Source organism: Saccoglossus kowalevskii, chromosome 22 (genome assembly GCF_978046115.1).
Source record: "Saccoglossus kowalevskii chromosome 22, keSacKowa6.1, whole genome shotgun sequence".
Classification (NCBI taxonomy): domain Eukaryota; kingdom Metazoa; phylum Hemichordata; class Enteropneusta; family Harrimaniidae; genus Saccoglossus; species Saccoglossus kowalevskii.
Window position 1 is genome coordinate 11,524,761 of NC_140662.1, and position 22,300 is coordinate 11,547,060.

General features: G+C 35.9%; 1 protein-coding gene across 2 annotated transcripts; it reads left to right on the forward strand.

Moving 5' to 3' along the window:
* The first annotated feature begins 63 nt into the window (after positions 1-63).
* On the forward strand, positions 64-14,028 carry LOC100374788 (ras-related protein Rab-5B-like). Of its 2 annotated transcripts, none has more exons than XM_006821351.3 (6): positions 64-197; positions 3,414-3,666; positions 8,883-9,034; positions 11,748-11,870; positions 12,994-13,087; positions 13,467-14,028. In XM_006821351.3, the coding sequence occupies exons 2-6, from the start codon at positions 3,507-3,509 to the stop codon at positions 13,583-13,585; spliced, it is 648 nt and encodes a 215-aa protein (XP_006821414.1). In that variant the 5' UTR covers positions 64-197; positions 3,414-3,506; the 3' UTR covers positions 13,586-14,028. The 2 variants fall into 2 exon arrangements, with proteins under 2 accessions (XP_006821414.1, XP_002738699.1); XM_002738653.3 differs by lacking the exon at positions 64-197 and adding an exon at positions 291-419.
* Positions 14,029-22,300: the final 8,272 nt, after the last annotated feature.

Consider the following 22,300-nt stretch of genomic DNA (forward strand, 5'->3'; position numbering starts at 1 on the left):
CGCTCTCGCACTTCTCGAGAACAACAGAAGCAATAACGTCATACTTTTACGGGTTTCACGAACTCAAAATCAGAGTCGACTATGTGTCCTTCCTCTGTGAGGTTGTAAATATAGTGCTTGGTGAAACAAAATTGAAGTTTAATACACCAGAAAAGTTTATCATTGTTATATTGCAGAACAATTGCTTGAGACACTGGGTAAGCTTCTTCCACGCTTATAATCTCTTTAACATCGAAAAATTACCTTTTCATACTTTGGCGGAGTAATATTTTTTCACAGTACCGGTAAAGGTGAGACACTATGTGGTCGCTGTCGTAGGGTGGTACTCTGTATACGTAATATTCATAGGAAACGAACTAAAATAACATATTTCCCGAATTTCTCCGACATTGTCGTTGTTTACACGCATGCAGGGACAAGTAAGTATACCACCATTGCGATTGCTCAGTCCGGTTTGTGGCGCGATTCCGAAATCGTCGATGTTTGCTCAACGTCTTTGAGGATGATGTCAATTCAACATGGCTGCCCTTCCTGATAGTGATAATATTATCGCCGTACCCTGCGTCTCCTATTCCATTTCCTGTAAATTACTTGGCATCCTCTGGTTTTCAACCAACTATTATAAAAGAGTAGCTTTAAACAGATTTTGTACTTAAGCTTGTTTTTTTTTCGAATATTTAACTAGTTAATTGGACAAACGTTGCGAGTCCAATAATTGATGGTGTCTTTACGGATATGCGTAGCATCATGCGTCATAAATGACATAATCAAATTTACGTAATAGATGTTTTGTCAAAATGTACATGTATGCAGTGTACGTAATTTAATTTTAAAAACGGTTAATATATCAAACGTTTCAGCAAGCTTCGTGGGACATTGAATCCGGTGGCCGCCATCGTTTTTTATTATATTTTATTTATCGTTTTATTATTATTTATCGAGTAGCAAACATGCCTATCATATAAGATTTGTTCTATGTTAAAACTAAAAATATTAAAAAATGTTTCATGGTGTTACGGTCATGGTTTATAGAAAAATATAAAATATCTAACTGTTTTTTAATGCTAATGTTAAAAGTGTTGACACTTTTTGGACATTGTGTGACAGTTGTTTGTATAACACTATTAACAGTGTGTGCACATTGTGCCAATTCTAATATCAACTTGTTAGGTGCTTGCCCCCCCCCCTTTCCAAGATCGGATATGCATAGCATCCAAGATCTATATGTGCATCGGTACTCAGAATATTCTCTAACTTCGGCTGAAGCCATACTCTAAGCATTGTTTACATTTGTTTGATGTTGGTACCATGAAAATGTCAACTAAGTAATCACCCATAATCCAGAACAATTCTATTTCATTTAAGTTTTCAGTCGGTTGTGCTGTATGTAGGTTGTATATAAATTGATTTATATATCAGTTTCAGGGGGTGGCAATTTATTTGAGTGATTCATGGATCACGACTTCCTGGTACCTACTGTACCCCATATAGAGTTGTCAGTGATTTTATTGTTTCTCAAAGTATAAGAACTTGACAGGATGTTTAAAATAATAAAAAAGTCCTTTCTGTAACTGCTGTCGTAGTTCATTATCATTTATGGTAATTTCATGTTATGTAAATTTTGTTGTTATTGTGACTTGCAGCATGTCATTGTTCAGTAACCTTGAATGGTGTAAACAGATTAGATCTAAGATTAGAGTAGGTGGTTCCACTTAAAAAAATGCAGTTGTATGTAGTCGTATTCTGCTTTTTCAAGTTACAAGTTGAATAGGCATATTGAGCTGTCTTGTAATAGTAATTGAGTGTAACAAGTATTTGTATTTATCATCTATATTTGCTCTTTTAGGAATACATCTTCAATATAAGTGCATGTGTAAGCCAATGGTTGTATTTATTGTATTCTGTATTCCAGGTTTTTTTCAAGAAAAAAAAATGCCTACATTTTGTAAGGGAGCGCCGCAATTCAGTGGCGCCACCAAGTGGAGAAGATAGGGTTCTCCCTACCAGGGTGTGGAGTTTTTGATAATTCTAAGTTGAAATGGAGCATTCTATGGCTTCTTTGGGGCCAAAATTACTATCAGATGGGTCACAGTTGTAGACTGTGGCCACATGTGATCCCTAGTCAATCAGAATATCATGGTTACCAGACGATCTGCTACCCAAGGTGGCGCATGGCTATGGCATGAGGGTGCTGTGCCCCTGTTCCCTTGTTTAAACAAATTCTTGATGTATTCTATTTTGACCTAAAAAGCACCTCGGCTATTTATGTATCAACATGTACTGCTAATAGAACACATGCAGTATTATTTTCATGTCTTGAATGATACTAATAAATTCTTTGTGTTCTGTTGATGACAGTCGAGTTTGGACAAAATCATAAACGGAGACAGTAGAATGGCACTCCCTACACAAAATCAGTCCATTACTGTTAAAAACAGTATTTTTCATAACAATTTAATTTAGTTGTTTTGTTAACTTGAGCCTATTTGTGAGATGATGAATTTTACTTTTAATAAATGTTTACATCTGGCTTGTAGCTATTTTAGACAAGTACACAATTTGTAAAATACAAACCTTTCCAATTTATCCTCCAATTTATTATATTTATTTATTATATTTATTATCCAACCTTTGAAATTTATCGGTAAACTAAAAATAACCATACTAAACAGACTATCAACTGCTGTTTTTCATTTTGATAAAGTTTTTAGACAGGCACTTACTGTTTTCTGTGTATAACCTGGTTCACATGAATTTAATTTTAGTAGTGAAAACTGAAATAAAATCCTTGTGAATAATTTTCTACATTGTTTAATTTTGTATGCTGTTGTGGCACATGTTTGGGCATTTTTAATTCAAAGACTATTTGGACATCATTGCATATCCAGCAACATTAAATAAATCTTTTCCAATTTTATTCCTTTTTGCTGATCATCTCTGTTGTCATTGAAATTCAAATACCAGTTGTAGAGCTATCTGTTATTTACAGCATTGATTTATTTACATATCTTTAAATACAAAATATGTAATTGAAGTGCTGGCACACACACCACTGGTAATTTGTTACAGTATTGTCTACAGCCTGTATTCAATATTGTGAATTAGCATGATCTGTTGCTATATTTAGCATTTCCTGGTTGCTAGATTGGAAATGACTTGGACCATGATACTAACCCAAATGCAGGTTATTCAAATAAAATGAAGTAATCACTTTGTAGAAAAGGTAATATTTCTAAGTGTTGCAATTTTATTAGATACAGTGTTTTTCTCTTAATTAATATTCTGTTCAAGATCTTTTAAATGAGTATCCGGTTTTAATTTCTCATCAGTCCATTGTTTCTAATACCCAGCCCTATTCATGGTTTGTTTTTTTTATGCGACAAGCATACTAATCAAATCTAATTCTGCTGCAGGTTTTTTTAAATTGAAGTAACGAAGAGGACTTGAGATTTGGGGTTACAAACGGACAGTGGAATTAGAACTCTACAAAATTACAAGTGATTGCAATGTCTAGTAGGGGAAATGTGCAGCGCCCTAATGGCACTCAAGGAAAAATATGTCAATTTAAACTGGTGTTGCTCGGCGAGTCAGCTGTGGGAAAATCTAGTTTAGTTCTTCGGTTTGTAAAAGGACAGTTCCATGAATACCAAGAAAGTACAATTGGAGGTAAGATGGTATAAATTATTTGAGATTAGTTGAAATGTCCTTTTAATGAACTGGATACAATTTTTTTTTTTCCCTCCAGTAATTCAGTTTTTTGTTTTTTTTATCTGATAATGTTTTAGTATCATTGGAGACTTGTCAGAGTTTAAAATAGGCAGATTTTGCTTGTCAATATTATAAAAATTATCTGACCCTATGAACTATTGAATAAAGATTCAAAATTGTGATTACTGTAGAATACTTTATTTTCGCTTGGAATTAATTTTCGCTATTTTCACTTAAGGAATGTTTCAGTGAAAATAAAGTCCAGCGAATATACCTTTTTTCTCATACTTTACATTTAACTCGTCAATAATCAGTGAAAATAAATTCCTTAGAAAACAGCCAAAAAGTATTTTCAGTGAAAATTAATTCCAGTGAAAATAAAGTACTTTACAGTACTTTAATTTCAATTTGCTTACAAATATCAGTGTTTCCGTTAATGCATAATTTTGCGTATTTTACGCATTTTTAATCTTGATTACGCAAAATATTTTACAGCTGCGTCTATCCGTACACGTTGGTTTCAGCTGTTTTGTTGTATTGAAAACAGCTGGGCAAAATCGCGACGTCACACATCCAGGCTAGTTCCCTGCCGCTGACTTGCAACAATGTATAATGTTTATTTCAAGCAAGTCAGTTGCAACAAATAGCAACATTGTTTTGGTTCCTTGTCAATCAAATTGCTTGGCGCGAACTGCTGTCATACGTAGCAGTGTACAACGTTGTTCAATTATGATTGAATAGCGACTAATTGCTTATTTCTAGAAATGACAGCCAATAAAATTTAACAATTAAAAATATAATTATTTGTTTTGTATCATTTCATTACTGACGTGGTGTTAAACCGTTATTTCGTTACTTATTCAAATATTCCCGTTCATGATCGTTTTGAGTCCGGCAGTACCTAACTCTATATTATGTCTAAACGGCAAAATATTGCGAGTTATTTTACTCAATCACCATCGCCAGCAAGGAAAAGAGGAACTCAGACGCTAAATCTACCTCAAAACTCAGCGCAACCAAATGCTGAGACGGCAGGTGTTTCTGACGTGCATGTGAAAAAGCATCACAAATTTCGCCAAGAATGGATGTGCGAGTTCAATTGGTTAAATCACGAACCCGAAGTTACAGCTCCAGAAGTGAACGTCAAAATGTTTTGCCGTACCTGTAAAAGTGCTGGCAAGTCAAATTCATTCACGAAAGGTTGCAGCGACTTGCAACGTTCGGCATTAGTTCGCCACTTGGCCACCAGCGACCATAGAGAATCTTGCAAGTGTACGGCTTTTCGCAAAGCGATTAGCAAGTCCATGGAAAACTCAATGTCAGCAGACACCGATGGGCAAATATCCGTGATGCGTAGTCTATTTCATGGCAAAAGACATCGCCAACACCAAGCTGGGCAGTTTGTTAGAACTGCAGAAACTGAATGGCAGTGATCCATTGAGAAAATGTAATCCTTATGTTCATTCAGTTTCAATCAATGAAATCCAAAAAGCGTTGTTAGATACAATACGCGGGAAGATCAAAGAAGAAATCAGGCAAAGCCCTTACATCTGCCTTCTTACAGATGAAACCGTAAATATCACTATTGATAAGAAACTGATAGTTTATTTGCGTATCATGACGAGCGGTGGCCCAAAGTAAATTTTTCATAGCAATGTCACTATTCACAGCGGGAATGCCGAAACAGTGCTGAATGCGCTGATTGACACACTCGTTGCAAATGATATTGAAATTGATAAAGTCATTGGCTTTGGATCTGACGGCGCCAGTGTTATGACTGGGCGTTTAAATGGTGTCGCAGCTCGATTAAAACGTCTCAACCTTTTTCTGACATCGGTTCACTGCGTTGCTCATAGAGTTGCTTTAGTGGTCAGCGATGCAACAAAGTGAGATAAAAGTGTTGTCAATATCAGTGAATATCGTAAAGTTGTAAACACTATCTACAACTTTTACCACTTCTCTGCTGCCCGTATGAATCGTTTGCGAGAAATGAATGATTCACTGGATAACAACGATTTCCGGTCACTCAAAGAGCCGTGTTGGGTGAGATGGCTATCATTATCCCGAGCAGTGACAGCGATCAACAATAGTTGGGCTGTTCTCACAGTTGAGTTGGAGGAGGAATCAAGGCCTGAAAAGAATAATGCAGTTGCGAAGGGACTGTTACGCGTGTCGTCCTTTAAATTTGTGGCAACAACAAAACTTCTAAACGACGTGTCTGCACTGATGGATAGATTAAATCTTATTTCAACGTGACACTATCGATTTGTCCACAATTGCTCCCATGGTTTCGTCTACCATACAGAGTTTACAGAAGCTATTGGAAACTACATATTCCGGTGTACATGAAGCACAGTTCATGGATACATTTGACAGGCAAACACGCACTTATCACAGAGTTCAACTGAAGCATGCAGCCGAAGTCAACATCGATGCGTTCGTTAATGACACTCGACGTGAATTCGTGGAGGCACTGATTTACAACTTGCAACGTCGTTTCGAGGACGGTCAGATAACTGTTCTAACTTCATTAGATGTCTTGGTCAATCCCAGGAAATTGCCACAAGACAGGAACGAGTTAGCGAACTTCGGAATACCAGAAATGGAAGCACTTGATGATCATTTTGGGCGTGACATGGGTGACAATGGTGAAATCCAGAGCCATAATTAATTTTGAAGAGCTCCGTATCGAATACCAGCAATTCAAAATTATGCTATACGGATTGAGACAGCTTCGCTTTATTGCTGTGTGTACGTTATTGTACAATGACTACCACGAAGTGTTTCCAAATACAGTAAAACCTGTCAAAACCGACCATGACTGGGACTGGGATCTATGGTCGGTTTTCAGAGGGAGTCGGTTTATTCAGGGTGGGCGTGACTTTGATTGAAACAACAATTGCATGTGCTGTAAACACGGGACAAATGAAAGACATCGGAGTTTGCCTCCGGTGATTCTACATGTATTTACAATGTGCATTTATTGTATTGTTTCAATAAAATAATTTACCAAACAATACAAAAATATTATGGTATGTACATGACATCAATTAACATTAAAATAACTATTCGAACAGATCGGGTAAGTATTGCGTATCGTAACTGAAGGCGTCCATTTTGGATGACATCACAACGTATGTTCACGTGAGCTACATGTAATTATCATAATTTATGCAGACAGTCGATTTTGCTGTTAAGTCAATCACAGTCCCTCAACAGGGAATGTGAGTCAATGAATCAAATTACGATGTCAAAAATCATCAAGTTTTGACTACTTTAAAGAACACCTTTTTTTTCAACGATTTTGTTTTCCGTTCGAATTATGAAATTTTGGATATCTGTCAAGTAACTGGAGTCTTTGTTCTGTAATCTTGTCAACATGTCTATCACATCGCCATGCGTCAAGTCACTGTCGTTGTGGGGGTCAATAATTTGACTGTCGTTGCAATTTATGTCATTGTTGTCTATAGATTCATGGTTTTCTTTGTCTGCAATAAAATTCTCAACAATCTGTTGCTCCCACTCGCCGTCATACATTGCTTCAGTCGGTATACGTTCATCAAAGTGGAGGTATTCTACAACGCTACACTGTGTTTGCGGGTCTGCAACTTGCTAAATAAGGTTTCCGAATTCTTTGTTGTCGTCTGCTTCTTCGTCATCATAAATTTCAATCTTGAAGCCCCCTTTACGGAAACATTCGAAAGCACAAAATTGTCGATCAGAATCGTTATGGAAAGAAGAAAACTCAATGTCTTTTGAGCGTTGAAGAAGTGATAATGCAGTGTGCTTCACCACAATTGAAGGTGATGACCCCGATCATTTGTTTATATCCGGGGTCATTATACTGTCCAGACACCACGCGATGCGTGGGCGTGTGGTGTGAAAAATGTAATCAGTTGCCATTGTTTTACACGGGACGTTACTTGTAGTGTGAGATTTGGTATTGTTTCTGTGACGTTCGCGGAATTTGGACACAATGCACACTTTTTAGGTCGGGCAGACCGAATTACTAGACAGCGGATGTGGTGCAAATGGTCGGATGGTCGATGTATTCAGTGTGAATATTGGACTTGGGACCGATCAATGCGGTCGGTGTTCGGAGTAAACAGTGGTCGGATTTCACAGGTTGTTTTAACATAGGCGTCTATGGAGAAATTTCGGGGCTACATAAATCGGTCGGTTCTGACAGTAGGTCGGTTTATCCAGGGGTCGGTTTTGACAGGTTTTACTGTATATCAAAACTAGCCGTTATTGCAGCTGTAATTCCGGTATCATCAGTTCTTTGTGAGCATGGTTTTAGCACGCAAAACTGCATTAAAACTTCAAGAAGAAGCCGTCTCAATGAAGAAGTTATAAACGATCTAATGATGATTACAATGGAAGGGCCTGCAGTTGGTGACTTTGATTTTAGGGAAGCCATGTTATCTTTCAGACAGCAGCGTCAGCGTCGAAAATAACAATACACGAAATTAATAATGACGAACATAACTCGTGGAGATCTTTGTCTTACGTAAATACAACAGTAATTACGAGGACACAACACGTTTAAAATAGCAATTACCTTTATTTATGTTACAAATTTAGAACAGTTATTATCTTGGACAAGTGTTCATTGTTGATTTTACATTTGTTCACACCTACTTCGATTTTACGCATATTTTGCAACACTGTACGCAAAAAAAAACTGAATGCGTATAGAAATAAATCTAACGGAAACACTGAAATATTATAAAAAAAATTGCTTTTATAATGCAGCATGCATGCTCTTTACTTTGATTCTGACAACTACTTGTCCAATAGTAGGGAATTTCAGTGATTATTCTTCATTCTTGTGTTTCTCAAATTGGTAACTCTAATAGGCTCCCAAAAAAGGTTAGCCCAACTATTAATAGTGGAATGATTTGCTTGGGGGGTTAGCTTGTTCATTTGAACCCTGAAAAAAATGTTAAATACATCATTAAATAAATCTTGTTTCACGTCAGTAATTTTTACATGCATGTGATAGTGATACATTTTCCATTCTCTCTTGGTAATATCCTGGCCACACATGAGGTGTATTCATATTATAAGGCTTTATTATTGTAATGTTTTATTCTGAAGTTGTGCTGGCTCGAGAATCCGCATATAATTTTTCCCGTTTTAGTTGTGGCTTCATAATTTATCTTCTCTTACAGCTGCATTTTTAACACAGACAGTATGTCTGGATGACACGACAGTTAAATTTGAAATTTGGGACACTGCAGGGCAGGAAAGATATCACAGTCTAGCGCCCATGTATTACAGAGGGGCTCAAGCTGCCATTGTGGTTTATGATGTTACGAATCAGGTATGAACTCGCTATTGTATCTCTCCTAATTTCTTGTGGAATCTCAGTACGAGTAATGTGTGGATGGCAGTCAGTCTTTTCCCACGGTCTAATCAATAAACAAGTTCTGTAAAAGCATTAATTTTCATGATTATTTAATTTTACTATTTTTGGCCAGCCTGCAGTGAAATGAAGGAAGTCTGTCGGCATTGTGGGCGCAATAACTCCAATAATATTCATCCAATTGATATCAAACTTGTGTATAAATGGTTAATCTGTAGGTATAGTTGGCCTGTATAGATTTTGGAGTTCTTTCTAAAATCCATATTTTTAGTGATTTTTGAATTGCTCTGGGGAAATGCGCAGATTTGATTAGGTTTTGATTAAAATCCATGAATATCTAATTACCTAAATTGCATAATTAGGTAACTTTTAGCTGTTCCATGACTTTCACCAATATCTAAAGAACTACTCATTGGATTTTGATGAACTTGTTGCATAGATGCTTTGCACTAATGCACCGATTTGATTAGATTTGGGTAATAAATCATGCCAATTAATTACCTAATTTGCATAATGATTAGTCAATTTTTAGATTTTCCACTGATATTTCAAGTACTCATCACATTTCAATGAAACTTGTACATATGTCATAGGACAATGCACAGACTTGATTAGTTTTAGATGAATAATATTTGCATAATAATTCCCTCATTTGCATAATCAATTTTTACCTTATTTCAATGAATATTGGTATATATGTAATCTAAAGCAATGCAATGATCTAGCTTTAGGTTTGTATACATCCATTATAATTATCCAATTTGCTCAATTATTTACTTTCTAACTTAAATTTTTTAGGATTGATCATCACATTATAATGAATCTTTGTACATATGCGCCCTCAACAATACACAGACCTAAATTGATAAATTTGCATAACATTTGGTTCATTGGGGGTAATCCACTAAAATGATTAGTTTTATGTTAAAAAACGTACATATTATCTAATTAATATCTCAAAAAATCAGATTTAAATTGAATTTGTCACAAAGATGCTCTGGAATTAGACTGTAAACTAGACATAAATTCAAATGTATTTTCTGTAAGTATTATAAATTTTGATGTGGTTCAGTTTTCATGTTGTGCATCTCAAATATCAGTTGTCAAGCTAGTTTGAAAGGCTAATTTTAAATTTTTAATTAATTTTAATGTGTCTCCAACAACACTCTTCGAACAAGTTTTTTTTTATTTTATTTTGGATGAGGAATTTCATGTGGTTTGTCGCGTTGTGTGAATGTTGTTGAATGAGGGTGCCATTTAACTTTTTGTTTATAATTTCAGCGCTCAACATTTGCAATAAATTTAATAACAAATATCTCCTAGAACTGTTCAATTATTTTGCTTATTTTCTGAATCATTCCTTCAGCAAAAATAACGAAAATTAATTCCAAGAGAAAATAAAGTATTTTGCAGTAATCAAATCAGATTGATTGGGAAATTTTGTTAAATCCATGATAAATAAATTAACAATAGTGTGGACTTAGTGAATATAAAGTCATTCAAACTTAAATTAACAGCATGAATAACTTCAACACTTTTGTTTCTATGTTGCTGTACCTATTATAAGCTCGACATTACACCTGCTTTTGATTTTTTTTAAATTATATCTTTAATGAGTTGTTAATGGTAACTTCCATATTTTTTTCTACATTCTAGTTCAGTGATTACAATCAAAATGGTTAATCTGTATGCATATGACCTTCCCCGCCCTGTACTATGATCCTCCCACTCTATGCTCATGATCTTTCCTACCCATTGTAGTTCATTTTATGCTGTGATCTGCTATAGGTGGCTATGTAATGATATCCCAATTCTCATCTGCTAAGATCTGCCCGTCCTTATGTATGTAAACAAGCCATGTGTTAATTTAACTGTTAATTGTTGTATTCACTGTTTTTATATCGGATTGTAAAAATCAGTAGAATAAACAATTAATTGAAACCTGGTGATGCTATTTTTGCCATCTGTGTATTGTTTTTTGTTTGGTTGGCTGGATGTAAAAATTCTGGCCTTCTTGCAGTCTAGTAGCTAACAATCGGTATTCAGTTTGATATCTCATGAAATTGCTCTGCTTGTGAATGCATTTTTGAAAATGCAAAGGAATTGCAGGAAATTGTGCATTTGACTATTTCCATGGTCTACAATTCACTCTAATTTCACTCTCAAAAGATTAACATAAATATTTGAATATGGTATTTGCTCTATTAGTAGTGCATGCACTTGCATAAATGGCAGAGGTGTGAATCTATGGTCAAAACAAGTTGTATTTCAATGATCCAGCATGCAGTGAGTGTGTGTGTACTTCTCGAGACATGCTTCTAATAGTTAGAACAGTGTAGAACATGCCAATTGGAGGAAGACCAACAAGAGCTTAATTATTGTTATCGCAGTTCAGATCATTTAAAAGAATTGTTAGCATAGTGTTCCTCAATTACTATTTTTAGTTTGTCAATTTTCCAAAGACAAGGCCTTATCGTAATGCTTATGCCTTCATCACTCTTTGCTCAAATTATTATACTGTATATACAAATGGTGGTGGCGAAAAAATAAAATTTTGCTGTAGTTTTAAAACAAGAAGCCAACAATTTTAAATTAATACAATCCTAGAGTGGATGAATTGTGTTCAATCCGTAATTTATTTGTGGATATTTGTTTTCCTGTTTACTGCTAGGACACATTTGCACGTGCGAAGACATGGGTGAAAGAACTACAAAGACAAGCCAGTCCAAATATAGTTATAGCATTGGCTGGAAATAAGGCAGATCTTGCAAATAAAAGGATGGTAGAATATGAGGTGAGAATTTTAAAATTTGTCTATACGAGAGTTTGGTTGAGTTCATGTTGATTTTTTTTTCTTTTTCAAACTAAGGAACTGGTCTATAATAAGTCTTGGTAATGCGTACATTACAAATTTCTGCAAACTGTCTTATGAGCATATACTGGTCATGAAATCAAACCTTTTCTTTCACCCAATGATTGACTTAAACCTTGCTTCTGTTTCTCAGGACCCTCAATTTGAAGAAAGATAGGGTACTAGTATATTAAATGTGAAATTGAATACTTGCTTCCATGTGTATTGGCACTAACAAGTGCTCCAGGTATGCTAGTTTTGGCAACAGAATTTTCTGAATTTATCCTGAGAATTAGGTGTTCTGCATACTGAAGGAAAAACTAGTTTTTGATTTCTGAATCTCAATTGTGTACATTTTGTTCCTGCTCAGATTCAAAATGGACACTAAAGTATAGTTTCACTGGGATAGGATAATTGCAAAGCTATTGTTTCAATGTAAACAAGTTTGGGTACCCTTCACTTCCACTTTGCCCTCATTTGATGAAACTGCGTGCATGCAATGGCAGTCTTTGTGGTTACCTCATCTGTCTGTCTGTCTGTCTGTCTGTCTGTCTGTCTGTCTGTCTGTCTGTCTGTCTGTGTGTGTCAATCTGTTCCAATGATATCTAATTTCATAAATGAAAGTTGGTTAGCAAATACTCTTGAATAACTTGCAGATGTGATAATCTTTTGGTTGAAATCTGCATATTAATTACACAATTTTCATATTAATTAGCCATCAGAGGGATTTCAATGAAAATTGGTGCACAGATTCTCTAATGTAATCGACTGACCTAATTAGTTGATGGATAAAAACCATGCATAATAATTTCCAAATATGCATAATAAGTAGTCATTATTCAGCTGTTCCAATATCTTGAACTGCTGAACATTGAGATTAAAAAACAGAACAACTTGGTAAGAACTATAGTAAGGACTGGTTACTATAATTAAAAAAAAATAAACCTCTGGTTTATCAGGTTCCGGTTTACAGAATACTTTTGTAGTAGACCTTAACTATGTTAAAAACAGTGTCTCAGTTTTAGATGTTCAATGGTGTTTGACAATGTCTTGCTTACATTACCAGGAAGCACAGGCATATGCCGAAGACAATAGTTTATTATTTATGGAAACGTCTGCAAAAACAGCTATGAATGTGAATGATATCTTTTTGGCGATAGGTAAGTAATTTATTTCTCCTTAGCATACATTTCCACATTTCGAACTTGCGCTGCAATTACTGGGTTTAAATTTCGCTGATTTACCATTTCAGGCATATTCAGTGGGTTTTAAATTTGCAGTTTTATCATTTAGATAATGTGTTCTTTGCTAAATTTTACATATTTACTGGGTTTTAATTTAGCACATTTTCCAGTCAGCGAAATAAGCAAAATTAAAACCCAGTTTATAATTAACCCTTTTCGAGTACTGATGGAAATTCTTCTTTTATCAGTCATAACGCACACAATTTTCAATATTATTTTAACAGGGTTCTTGTTGTCAGAGTATTAATATCAATGAACGAACACTCACTTATCATGCCCTCTTCTTCAATTGCAGCCAAGAAACTCCCTAAAAGTGAATCTAGTAGTCAGGAATCGGGTGGACGCAGAATAACGCCTGATCAATCAGGGGATCATTCATCGGGTGGCGGTGGCAGCGGTTGTTGTAAATCTTGAACATGTATAATGCACACTTATGAAGATTCATCATACAATATATACAAGATTTGCTTTTATTTTCCCTCCCAATATCTACTTCCCGTATTACAAGTTAAAAAAACATCAGAGTCCTGCTTGTACATTGGCTTATGGGAAAGTGGTCAATTTACTTTGAGTGCTGGTGGCTGAGAACAGAACTTGATCTTGGGAGACCGTAAGAAGTCTTACTGTACATAGTATCTAGATTGTATAGATGTAGGATGCCAGTCTTTATATATCAAGTACAATGTTAAATGAATTCCATATTTTATGTTTTATGAATGACCTAATAACTGTGGAAAATCCCCCTCCCCCTTAACCTGGTCTTTGTGGTTGGGTCTCATGATAATCAGATGCTGTGAAATTTCTTTATATAAATAGCACTGTGATTTATCACATTACATAACTCAAAAAAATAAAAATTTATTAAAATACGGCCTAATGAGCTTTGCTTTGCTTTTGTGTAGGAAATGTTGTATATTTAAATTTTTTTTTTTTTTTTTTTAATGGGCATGCAAGTTTATTTTATTAGAGGGATCTAACTCGATTCATTGATCAGTATTGAATAATTAAATGTACATGCCCGTTAAGTTTTCTTAATTTAAATTCAGAAAGTTTTTGAAGATTGCTGGAACACTATTGTATAAAAATTGTAGTCTTCATAAAACGTTACAGACCTGTTACATTTTGGTGTTTTGTTGTATTGTAGTTGTGTATATGGGGGCTTTATGCTATTGATACTTGCATTTATTGTGCCCATGCTTCCGATAACAAAGTATAATCTCTGTATTTAAGCCAATGCATACACATTCATGTATATCAAACCCTTTGACTTATTTCAGAGTAATATTTACAGTCAATTATTTTAACATTGCAATCAGGCACCCACTTGTCATTGTCTTCAGATTGTCTTATCTGGTGAAAAAGAATGATGCCTATGTGAAATTTCACTCGCTGTTCAATCGTGTCGACGTCTTTGTCAAATTTATGTCCACTTTTTTTCTGGAGAATAAATGAAAATGCAGATATTGTTTATTAGGTGTGGTGCTGAGATAGTGCGATATCCGCTGCAACCTTGTTCAAAACAGTGGTGCACTTTTTGATTTTGAGGGGACACTTGCACTTGTTTATTGCACCACTGTTTTGATTGCGATTGTAGCACAATTAGTTAATGCCATGACCATTCCTTCATTCTATTTTGTAGAATGTTAAAAAAAACAAAATGTACTTGATGTGTTTACAGCAGAAACGTTTTTGTAGCTATTGAAGATTGTTGTACATAAAGCTTTATATGCAATATACATGTTGCTGAAAGATGGACCACATTTCTCAACCCTTGTCAGTGTCTGCATCTGAGGGAATTATTCATGGGGGTTTAAAACTGAAATTGGTTCTTACAAAGCTAGCTTAATGAATGTATAAACTAGTAGCCCAATAAGTTGCAGTGCACATTATTGGTCTAGATGCAGGATATACATGTACTGACTTGACGCGACGCTTGCTACATTTGGAGGATACGATTGCAGCTTGTCTAATTCAGTTGTAGCCTGCAACTGTCAAATGGCTTGCTTGGTCAATCAATGTGAAAGAGTTTGACTGTTTTAGTTTGGGCTAATGAGAAGTACTGTACATTGCAAGATTGTAACGTTGGTACATTCATCAATTTGCTTTACTTCAAATGCCTACTCGCTGTGATTTGGATGCAAGACTCTTGTAGTGAACCAATGTAAAGTTTTCCTTACAAGAGTGTCTCAGTGGAGTGCCACTGCTGCCTTAAGATTTTTAGTCCAGTTCAGACATGTAGACTTGACATAACTATTAACGGTTTTAAACATGAATACAATATTGGCTCCACTCGATGTGTATCTGAAAGACGCATTTCATTATCCAACCCAACCCACAAAATGTTTGCTTTGTAATTGTAGCTTCCAACTGAACCTGTAGCTGTGTCTGCCTTCTGGAAGAGTGAATGTGGTACTGTGTAGTCTGTCAAGTTGCATGCTGCAAGCCAACATGTGAAATGACTAGTCTTGAACCAAGCTTTCGAATCTCCATTGCAGACAGATATCCCCCCACTCATTATTAAATGACTAGTGTGTCTGGCATGCAAAATTTTTTATATAAAAATGCTTACGACAGTATACAACTAACAATAAACAAATCCTCTCATAATTCTATCTTGTTGCATGTTTGTTTTTGCCTTGTTCTTCAACAGAAGTTCAGGGCAAGGTATAGTTGGCAAAACGTCTGTCGCTGGTTTTCTGAGAGCTTGAAGTTTGCCTTTGATCTATTTCAATACATCTGGACTTGCTGAGAAATTGATGTGCCACACATAATTTGGGATTGCAAACAATGAAAATGTTTGAGCTTGATTAGTTATTGAATTTCCTTTCATGATTTAGTTATTGAAATCTGCCCACTGTAATGGATCAATGCAGTTTACTGTCATTTGATATTTACAAATGCATGTCCCTTGGGTGAACTTCTTAAATATATTCATATTGTGATATCTTCAAGACATTTCTTTTTTACTTACAACAAAAATTTGTTACTTTGTCAAATATTTTCGACTTATTGAAAACTGACAATCAGTATGGTAACTGTGAAAACCTCATTCTGCAGTGAAATACTTCAAAGGGCGGTAGTAGTCGTGCTGCGCATGTGTGGTGATAAACATAGATTTTCCCACAATCCAATGCGCTCTTCTAATGGGAATCGCAAGGATGAGGTTTGATCTGGGCGCGACTGGAACTAATTACCGCCGGTGACTCCTTCGATACATTCCAATCACCTAAAAAATACCTAATTGAAGCTTGGTAAGGTCTCTGTTTGTACTCCTTGATCTGCACAACAGCCAAAGTCGCCATCTTTGTTTATGAGACCATATATCTCGCGCATGCATGGCGCGACAACTACCGCCCTTTAAATATATTCATTTGCAGGTGATTGTTTTTTCATTTAAACTGATCTTTGACACAATATTTTTAATCCAACCACCGCATGTTGAAGATTAATAAATTTGGTTGAATTCGATGTAAGTATTTGAAAGTTCAAATTCAAAAACTGCTTGTTCATAATGACGTACATTTGATAGTGTGTACTGAAGTTTGCCAAATTTGGAGCGGGAGTGATCATAAACTAGGGTTTCAAAAGTGCAATGCACACTTAGCCCACTGGCTGTTTTCTAAGTAATTTATGCCTGTATTGTTCTACCCGGACTGTTTTTAATGTAGTTATGGGGTGGTAATTACTGTTAGCCCTTTCCTTTGTACCTGCCTCATAATAAGCAGGATATCTCTGGAGATGTTTCCGTAAAGACTTTCCATATTATCACCCCTACCCATACCCTCCATAGTCCCCAAATTAATTGCATATGCCATTCTCGAGAACGGGCATAGTTATCCAGAAGGTCATGCACAACTAAATTGTGGGGATGAAGGGTGTACAATGGAAAGCCCTACCATCGTTTCAAATTTGTCATGCCATATCTATAGGTTGTAGGTTATGGAACTACTGGTAATAATCAACCGCCGATCTTTGTACGAAAGTTGTGTAAGGAAATTTACAAGTTCAAGAATACAAAACAATTACTAAAAAAAAAACTGACAAGTGCATTACGCTACATAGTCATATTGGTAGGGAAAGATATTTGGATTCCATTGTATGTCTGGTATTACAAAAGAAGTGAGCACAATCAGCATCGTTGCACCCACCATACTGTGCATCATTCTGAACCATAATCAAGTGGTTTCCGTTTGAAACCTGATGCGTACATCAGACATGTGACATTGATACCATCACAGATATTAACAGTTTTATTGTATTTATCTACAAACTCATATCTGCCCCAAAATACCGTTTGTATATCAAAGTTGAATGCAAGGTTGACGTATAAGTGGAAATATTATGCAGTGGTAGTTAGGAGCAAGAGTGTATCTATATATGGAGGACTCCTAAAATCAATTTACTATGATAAATGCATATTGATTTCCAATTCTTCTAATTTACGGTTAATTTTAAACTTTCATCATGTATTTATAATGTCTACGTTTCCGTAGGATGTTCTTCCCCATCAATCAATATACATCCCCCATTTCATTGTTTAACTTGTATTTCAATCTGTGTTAAACACAATTTAGGTTATGCTATGAACATTTTGATATTTCTTTATTTATCAGACATAATTCTACAAAAGAAGATAATAGTATCGATATGTGCTTCATTTATCTACGTCCAATAAGAGCATAGCCAACAACAGAGACCGCAGTAGGGATTCGGGAAATAGCTGTGTCTGAGCTTTTGGGGGAGGTTTTCAAGTTGGGATATTTTCAAATTAAGGATGTAAACACGTCAAGACCGTAGGTTAATCTTGGTAGAACATATGTTCAATATTTTGCAAGTTATCTAAGTGTTTTAATCACTATTCCTACGTTGTACTCGTGCGCACACACGTGCGTATAATGCCATACGGTAGGATGAGTTGTGTTACACGATCTTTAGAGTTCCGCAGAAAACCAAACTGAAGATGATTGGAGGATTGCAAGTGTGGCACTTTTAGTTGGGATGTAAAGTGGTTATGAATAATGTTAAGGAAACACGTTGTCTAGTATACTAGTCAGGTGGGATGGTGTTAATAACACCCACACATATAGACGCGGGACAGATAATGTGACCAAAACTCGCTTCAAAAGTTTCACATGAAAGTCAAGAAGAGGGTCGATAAACTGTTGGCAATGAATCGTTGATATAATTCCAACTTGTATAATACCTTACACGATGTTGATTGGGGGGTTTAGATTATTTCATTGTAGAAGAAGGAGCAAGAATGATGAAGAAGACCGGATAAGAACAGTTTTGCAAATACAACTTTTCAAGGAGAGAGTTATGTATGTCAAGTATCGTCAACAAGTAAAATGAGATTGGAGTCTGCAGTTTTAGAAGAGCAGCATTCGTGAAGAAGTGTTTTATAGTGAAGCCACGTTGAAGAACTAACGAGAAATAGTTTTTGTTTAAATACTGTAATAGAACGTTTTCAATAACTATATAAATGATCAAGATGACTGTAACTCCTCTGGGCAAGTGAATGTGATTTTTAGTAAATATGCCTTTATTCTGGATCCTAAGAATGTTGCACTTTGTGAGAATGTTATTGACAAGTCTAGTACGAGAAATTGCTACTGTTTGACTGGCCTAAGCAAGATGTTCTGCAGATAGGTTCGAGTTGTCCGGCACTTATTTTCGATTGAGTGATTTTAATTTAATGTTGGATGTTCTTATTTGTCTTTTTCATGTATGCAAATGTTACTGATTAAAGGGAGTAGTCGTCACGCCACGCATGCGCGAGATATAAGGGTAACATATAAACAAAGATGGCGACTCTGACTGTTGCGCAGATCCACGACAATACAAAACTTTAATGGGGATATTTTTAGGTGGTTGGAAGGTATCGAAGAAGTCACTGCATTTGATTGTGGGAAAATCAATGTTTATCAACACAAATTTCGCACATGCGCAGCGCGACGACCAGCGCCCTTCAAGCTAAACATCTGAAAGGCAATATTATATTGATTTGAATTAGATGAGTGAGTGAGTAACATTTGTGGTGGACATCATATCTTGAGAGTATTCAGCGATATATTCAGGAGTTTCAGCAGCGTTTTTTTCCCCATTTGGTTCATATTTGTTATTTATTTTTAATTAAGTTGTAAAATGTGCATTCATTATCATAATCAGTGGTTTTGTTGTAGAGCTTTACAACATGAATTGATTTGAGGGATTCTAGCAACAACTCTCGATCCCCGAAATGTGCTCCCGTTTCAAACTATTGTAACGTACTCCGAAATGACTTCATTTTAGAGAATGTGCACATGCGCAAATTAGCAGAAACATCTCTTTGGGTATTCCTTACAAGTCAATATATTATTGTTGTGAGAATATACTTGTGAGTGAACTTGAAACGTTTTGAATTAGCGACAATACTGTAACATTCAAATCCAAGTACACTATCGAGTAATTTATCGAGGGGGCGTCATTTAAAAATATCCTTTTTTTTTTTAAAGAGTGACAGAGTAACGTCAGATGGAGGTAAATTTGGGTGTTATGACTACAAAATTCATAGCGATGGCCTACTTTGGTTATGCAGTCATTCGTCGTTAAAAGGCAGTGGTCGTCGCGCCATGTCCTCTGTTACATTTAAAATATGGAGGTTGCCTTCAAAATCTGGTTTGTTTACTATTCCCACCCGGAGCCCTATCTGGGGCACAGCCACTGTATATATTTACAAACACTGTGAACAAATTACGTCCAAATATGTTGATATGTGTGAAACATGGAAAGAATGCTTTAAATTCGCAAATTGGTAATGGTGTGTACATTCCATCGACGTTGATCGTGACATTCTGGAGGAGAGGTTTATCAACAGACACATATTAGTATAAAAACGAAGCAAACACATTCCAGATTCCAACCAAAGATACGAGATTTAAGAACATGTCATCGACAGTTACGTTTGCTCCTTCCTCGGCTGGGCATGGGGTTTGTAGTTCCATGGGCTTAGCAAGTTGCTGCCGCGGCTTACGTCGCCACACCTTTTCGAACATGCGCAATTGCAATGCATAATGCCCACCATCGTTCGTCACGTGGTTAACATACTCGACAGCGTAATTCATATATGAAAGAACAATTTATAAAACTCTTAAACGTCCCAGGCGTTGGATGGTTCTATGTAATCGGTGGAATAACGTGAAGTAAAGCTTTTAACTTAATTAAAAGTATATTATCACACAGTAAGAACGCCTAAGATACAATTCACTTGGCTTATACACTGTCGACTGATCAAATAGAACTGAATTACCGGTACCATGGATATGCTAATCGCATACGATTACCTCCATATAGAGACACGGAAAAGGCGTGTATGGGCATACTTAGACTAGTGCGGTCTGGGCGATTTATTTCTTTTTAAAGTTTAAATTAAATAAAAATATCGCGAAATTGAGGTGTTAACACGAAATCCTCCTGTAACCGTGAAATCACCCATGGTTTCGCGTTCACACCCAAATTTCGCAAAACTATAAGTTTTTTATTATTATAATGTAACTGAAATTTCTCTCAATGCATACTTGAATTGTGCCTCATTTACTAGTTCGTAAATGGGCTCCGAGACCGAGACAGAAAATGATAGTATGAGTGAGTAATTTGCATCTTCGAGAAAAAATGTTCGAGAAAAAATGTACGCAAAAAAAAATTCGCATCACAATTGTATTTACATTAGACGCACCAATTTGGCGTGGGTGGAAACAATCGCAAAATTCGAATCTTGTAAATTGTTTTCGTGCTGTTATATCCCTTATAATGACTACATACACGAAAAGATATAATAAAATATCACTGAAACGAGAATTACGCAAAGGCTTCAATCAGGCCGTGGAGAATGACATCTTTGACGTCAGGTGCAAGTTAAATCACCTGGACCGTTTTCTGGGACCGTTTACTCGGTTTGCTCATTAATGTGGGCAAGCTTTGTCAGAGTAATTTCTGAATCATTTATCTGCAAAGAATTGTAATTGAAACACGCAATATTTGTTAATCGCTTACTGAAGTGAGACGAGTGAGGCTTTCCCGCTAATTTTCTTACATGGCCAAGATCATATCGATGTATATCAAGGGCATACTGCCAGTTCGGTATCACTCTTACACAATTTGTGTTATATTGTGTAATATCGTGTTATAATTCTCCAGATTGCAAGCGGGCTTTCTGTTAGCAAATAAATCCTGAGTTTATATTAAGTCTTTCTACTGTCACGGTGGTGATTGGTGCTGCTTGTGTAACAGATAATTTTGCATAATAGATTGTTGTTAGTTTCCATAGTCGCAACGCATCGTCCCCGCAAGCTTATTACTATTGCAATGCAAGTAAATGTAAATACACAAATAAAAAACTAAGTCACCGATTACTACTATTTCCCGAGATTTGTGTGAAATCTTTCATATAAAATGACCAGCATGCACCAAGGTAATTTCTTGCTTCTATAGTTACAAAACCTCTTCCTCGCCTCCACGTTAGAATTTCGTGTAAACAAACAATGTAGTTGTATGCGTATTTAAACTAATTGTATTTAAACCCCAATGCAAGCGTTATTTTACATTTATCACCACATATGTAACGTCTCATAACCGTATCAATAAAATGTCCTATCATTTCCCTGGTAAAATAAGGAGCAGCTAGATTTAGATTGAATGGAAAACTATGGAAGCAAATCGTGCATTCAGATAACACATAGACAGTCTTATCAATTGGCATTGGTTTATATTTCGCTTTTGAAGAAAATGAACTTTCCCGATGAACAATCCACACATTCTAGATTCAGATTTATGAAGGGGATGATGGGGGATTTCAGTCAGGCTAGGGGCGTTTGTAAGAAGCTAAGCTGCCCTCTGTTATAGTTTCATTTTCATATCGCAAAAACTTGATAAAGCAAGTGGGGATACTGTTTTGTTATTACAACATTGTTACACTGCGAGATTCTGCGTCATACGTGAAATCGAACAGGACAAACAAAGGTTCGATGTTTGCGGCAGACGTTTGGCGCAAGTTTTCACACAACTTGCGAGATCTCGCAGTTTAACGGGAAATTAGTATGTTTGTCTGGTCATATTAATATTTTTTTATGGAAAAAGTGACACTAACATAAA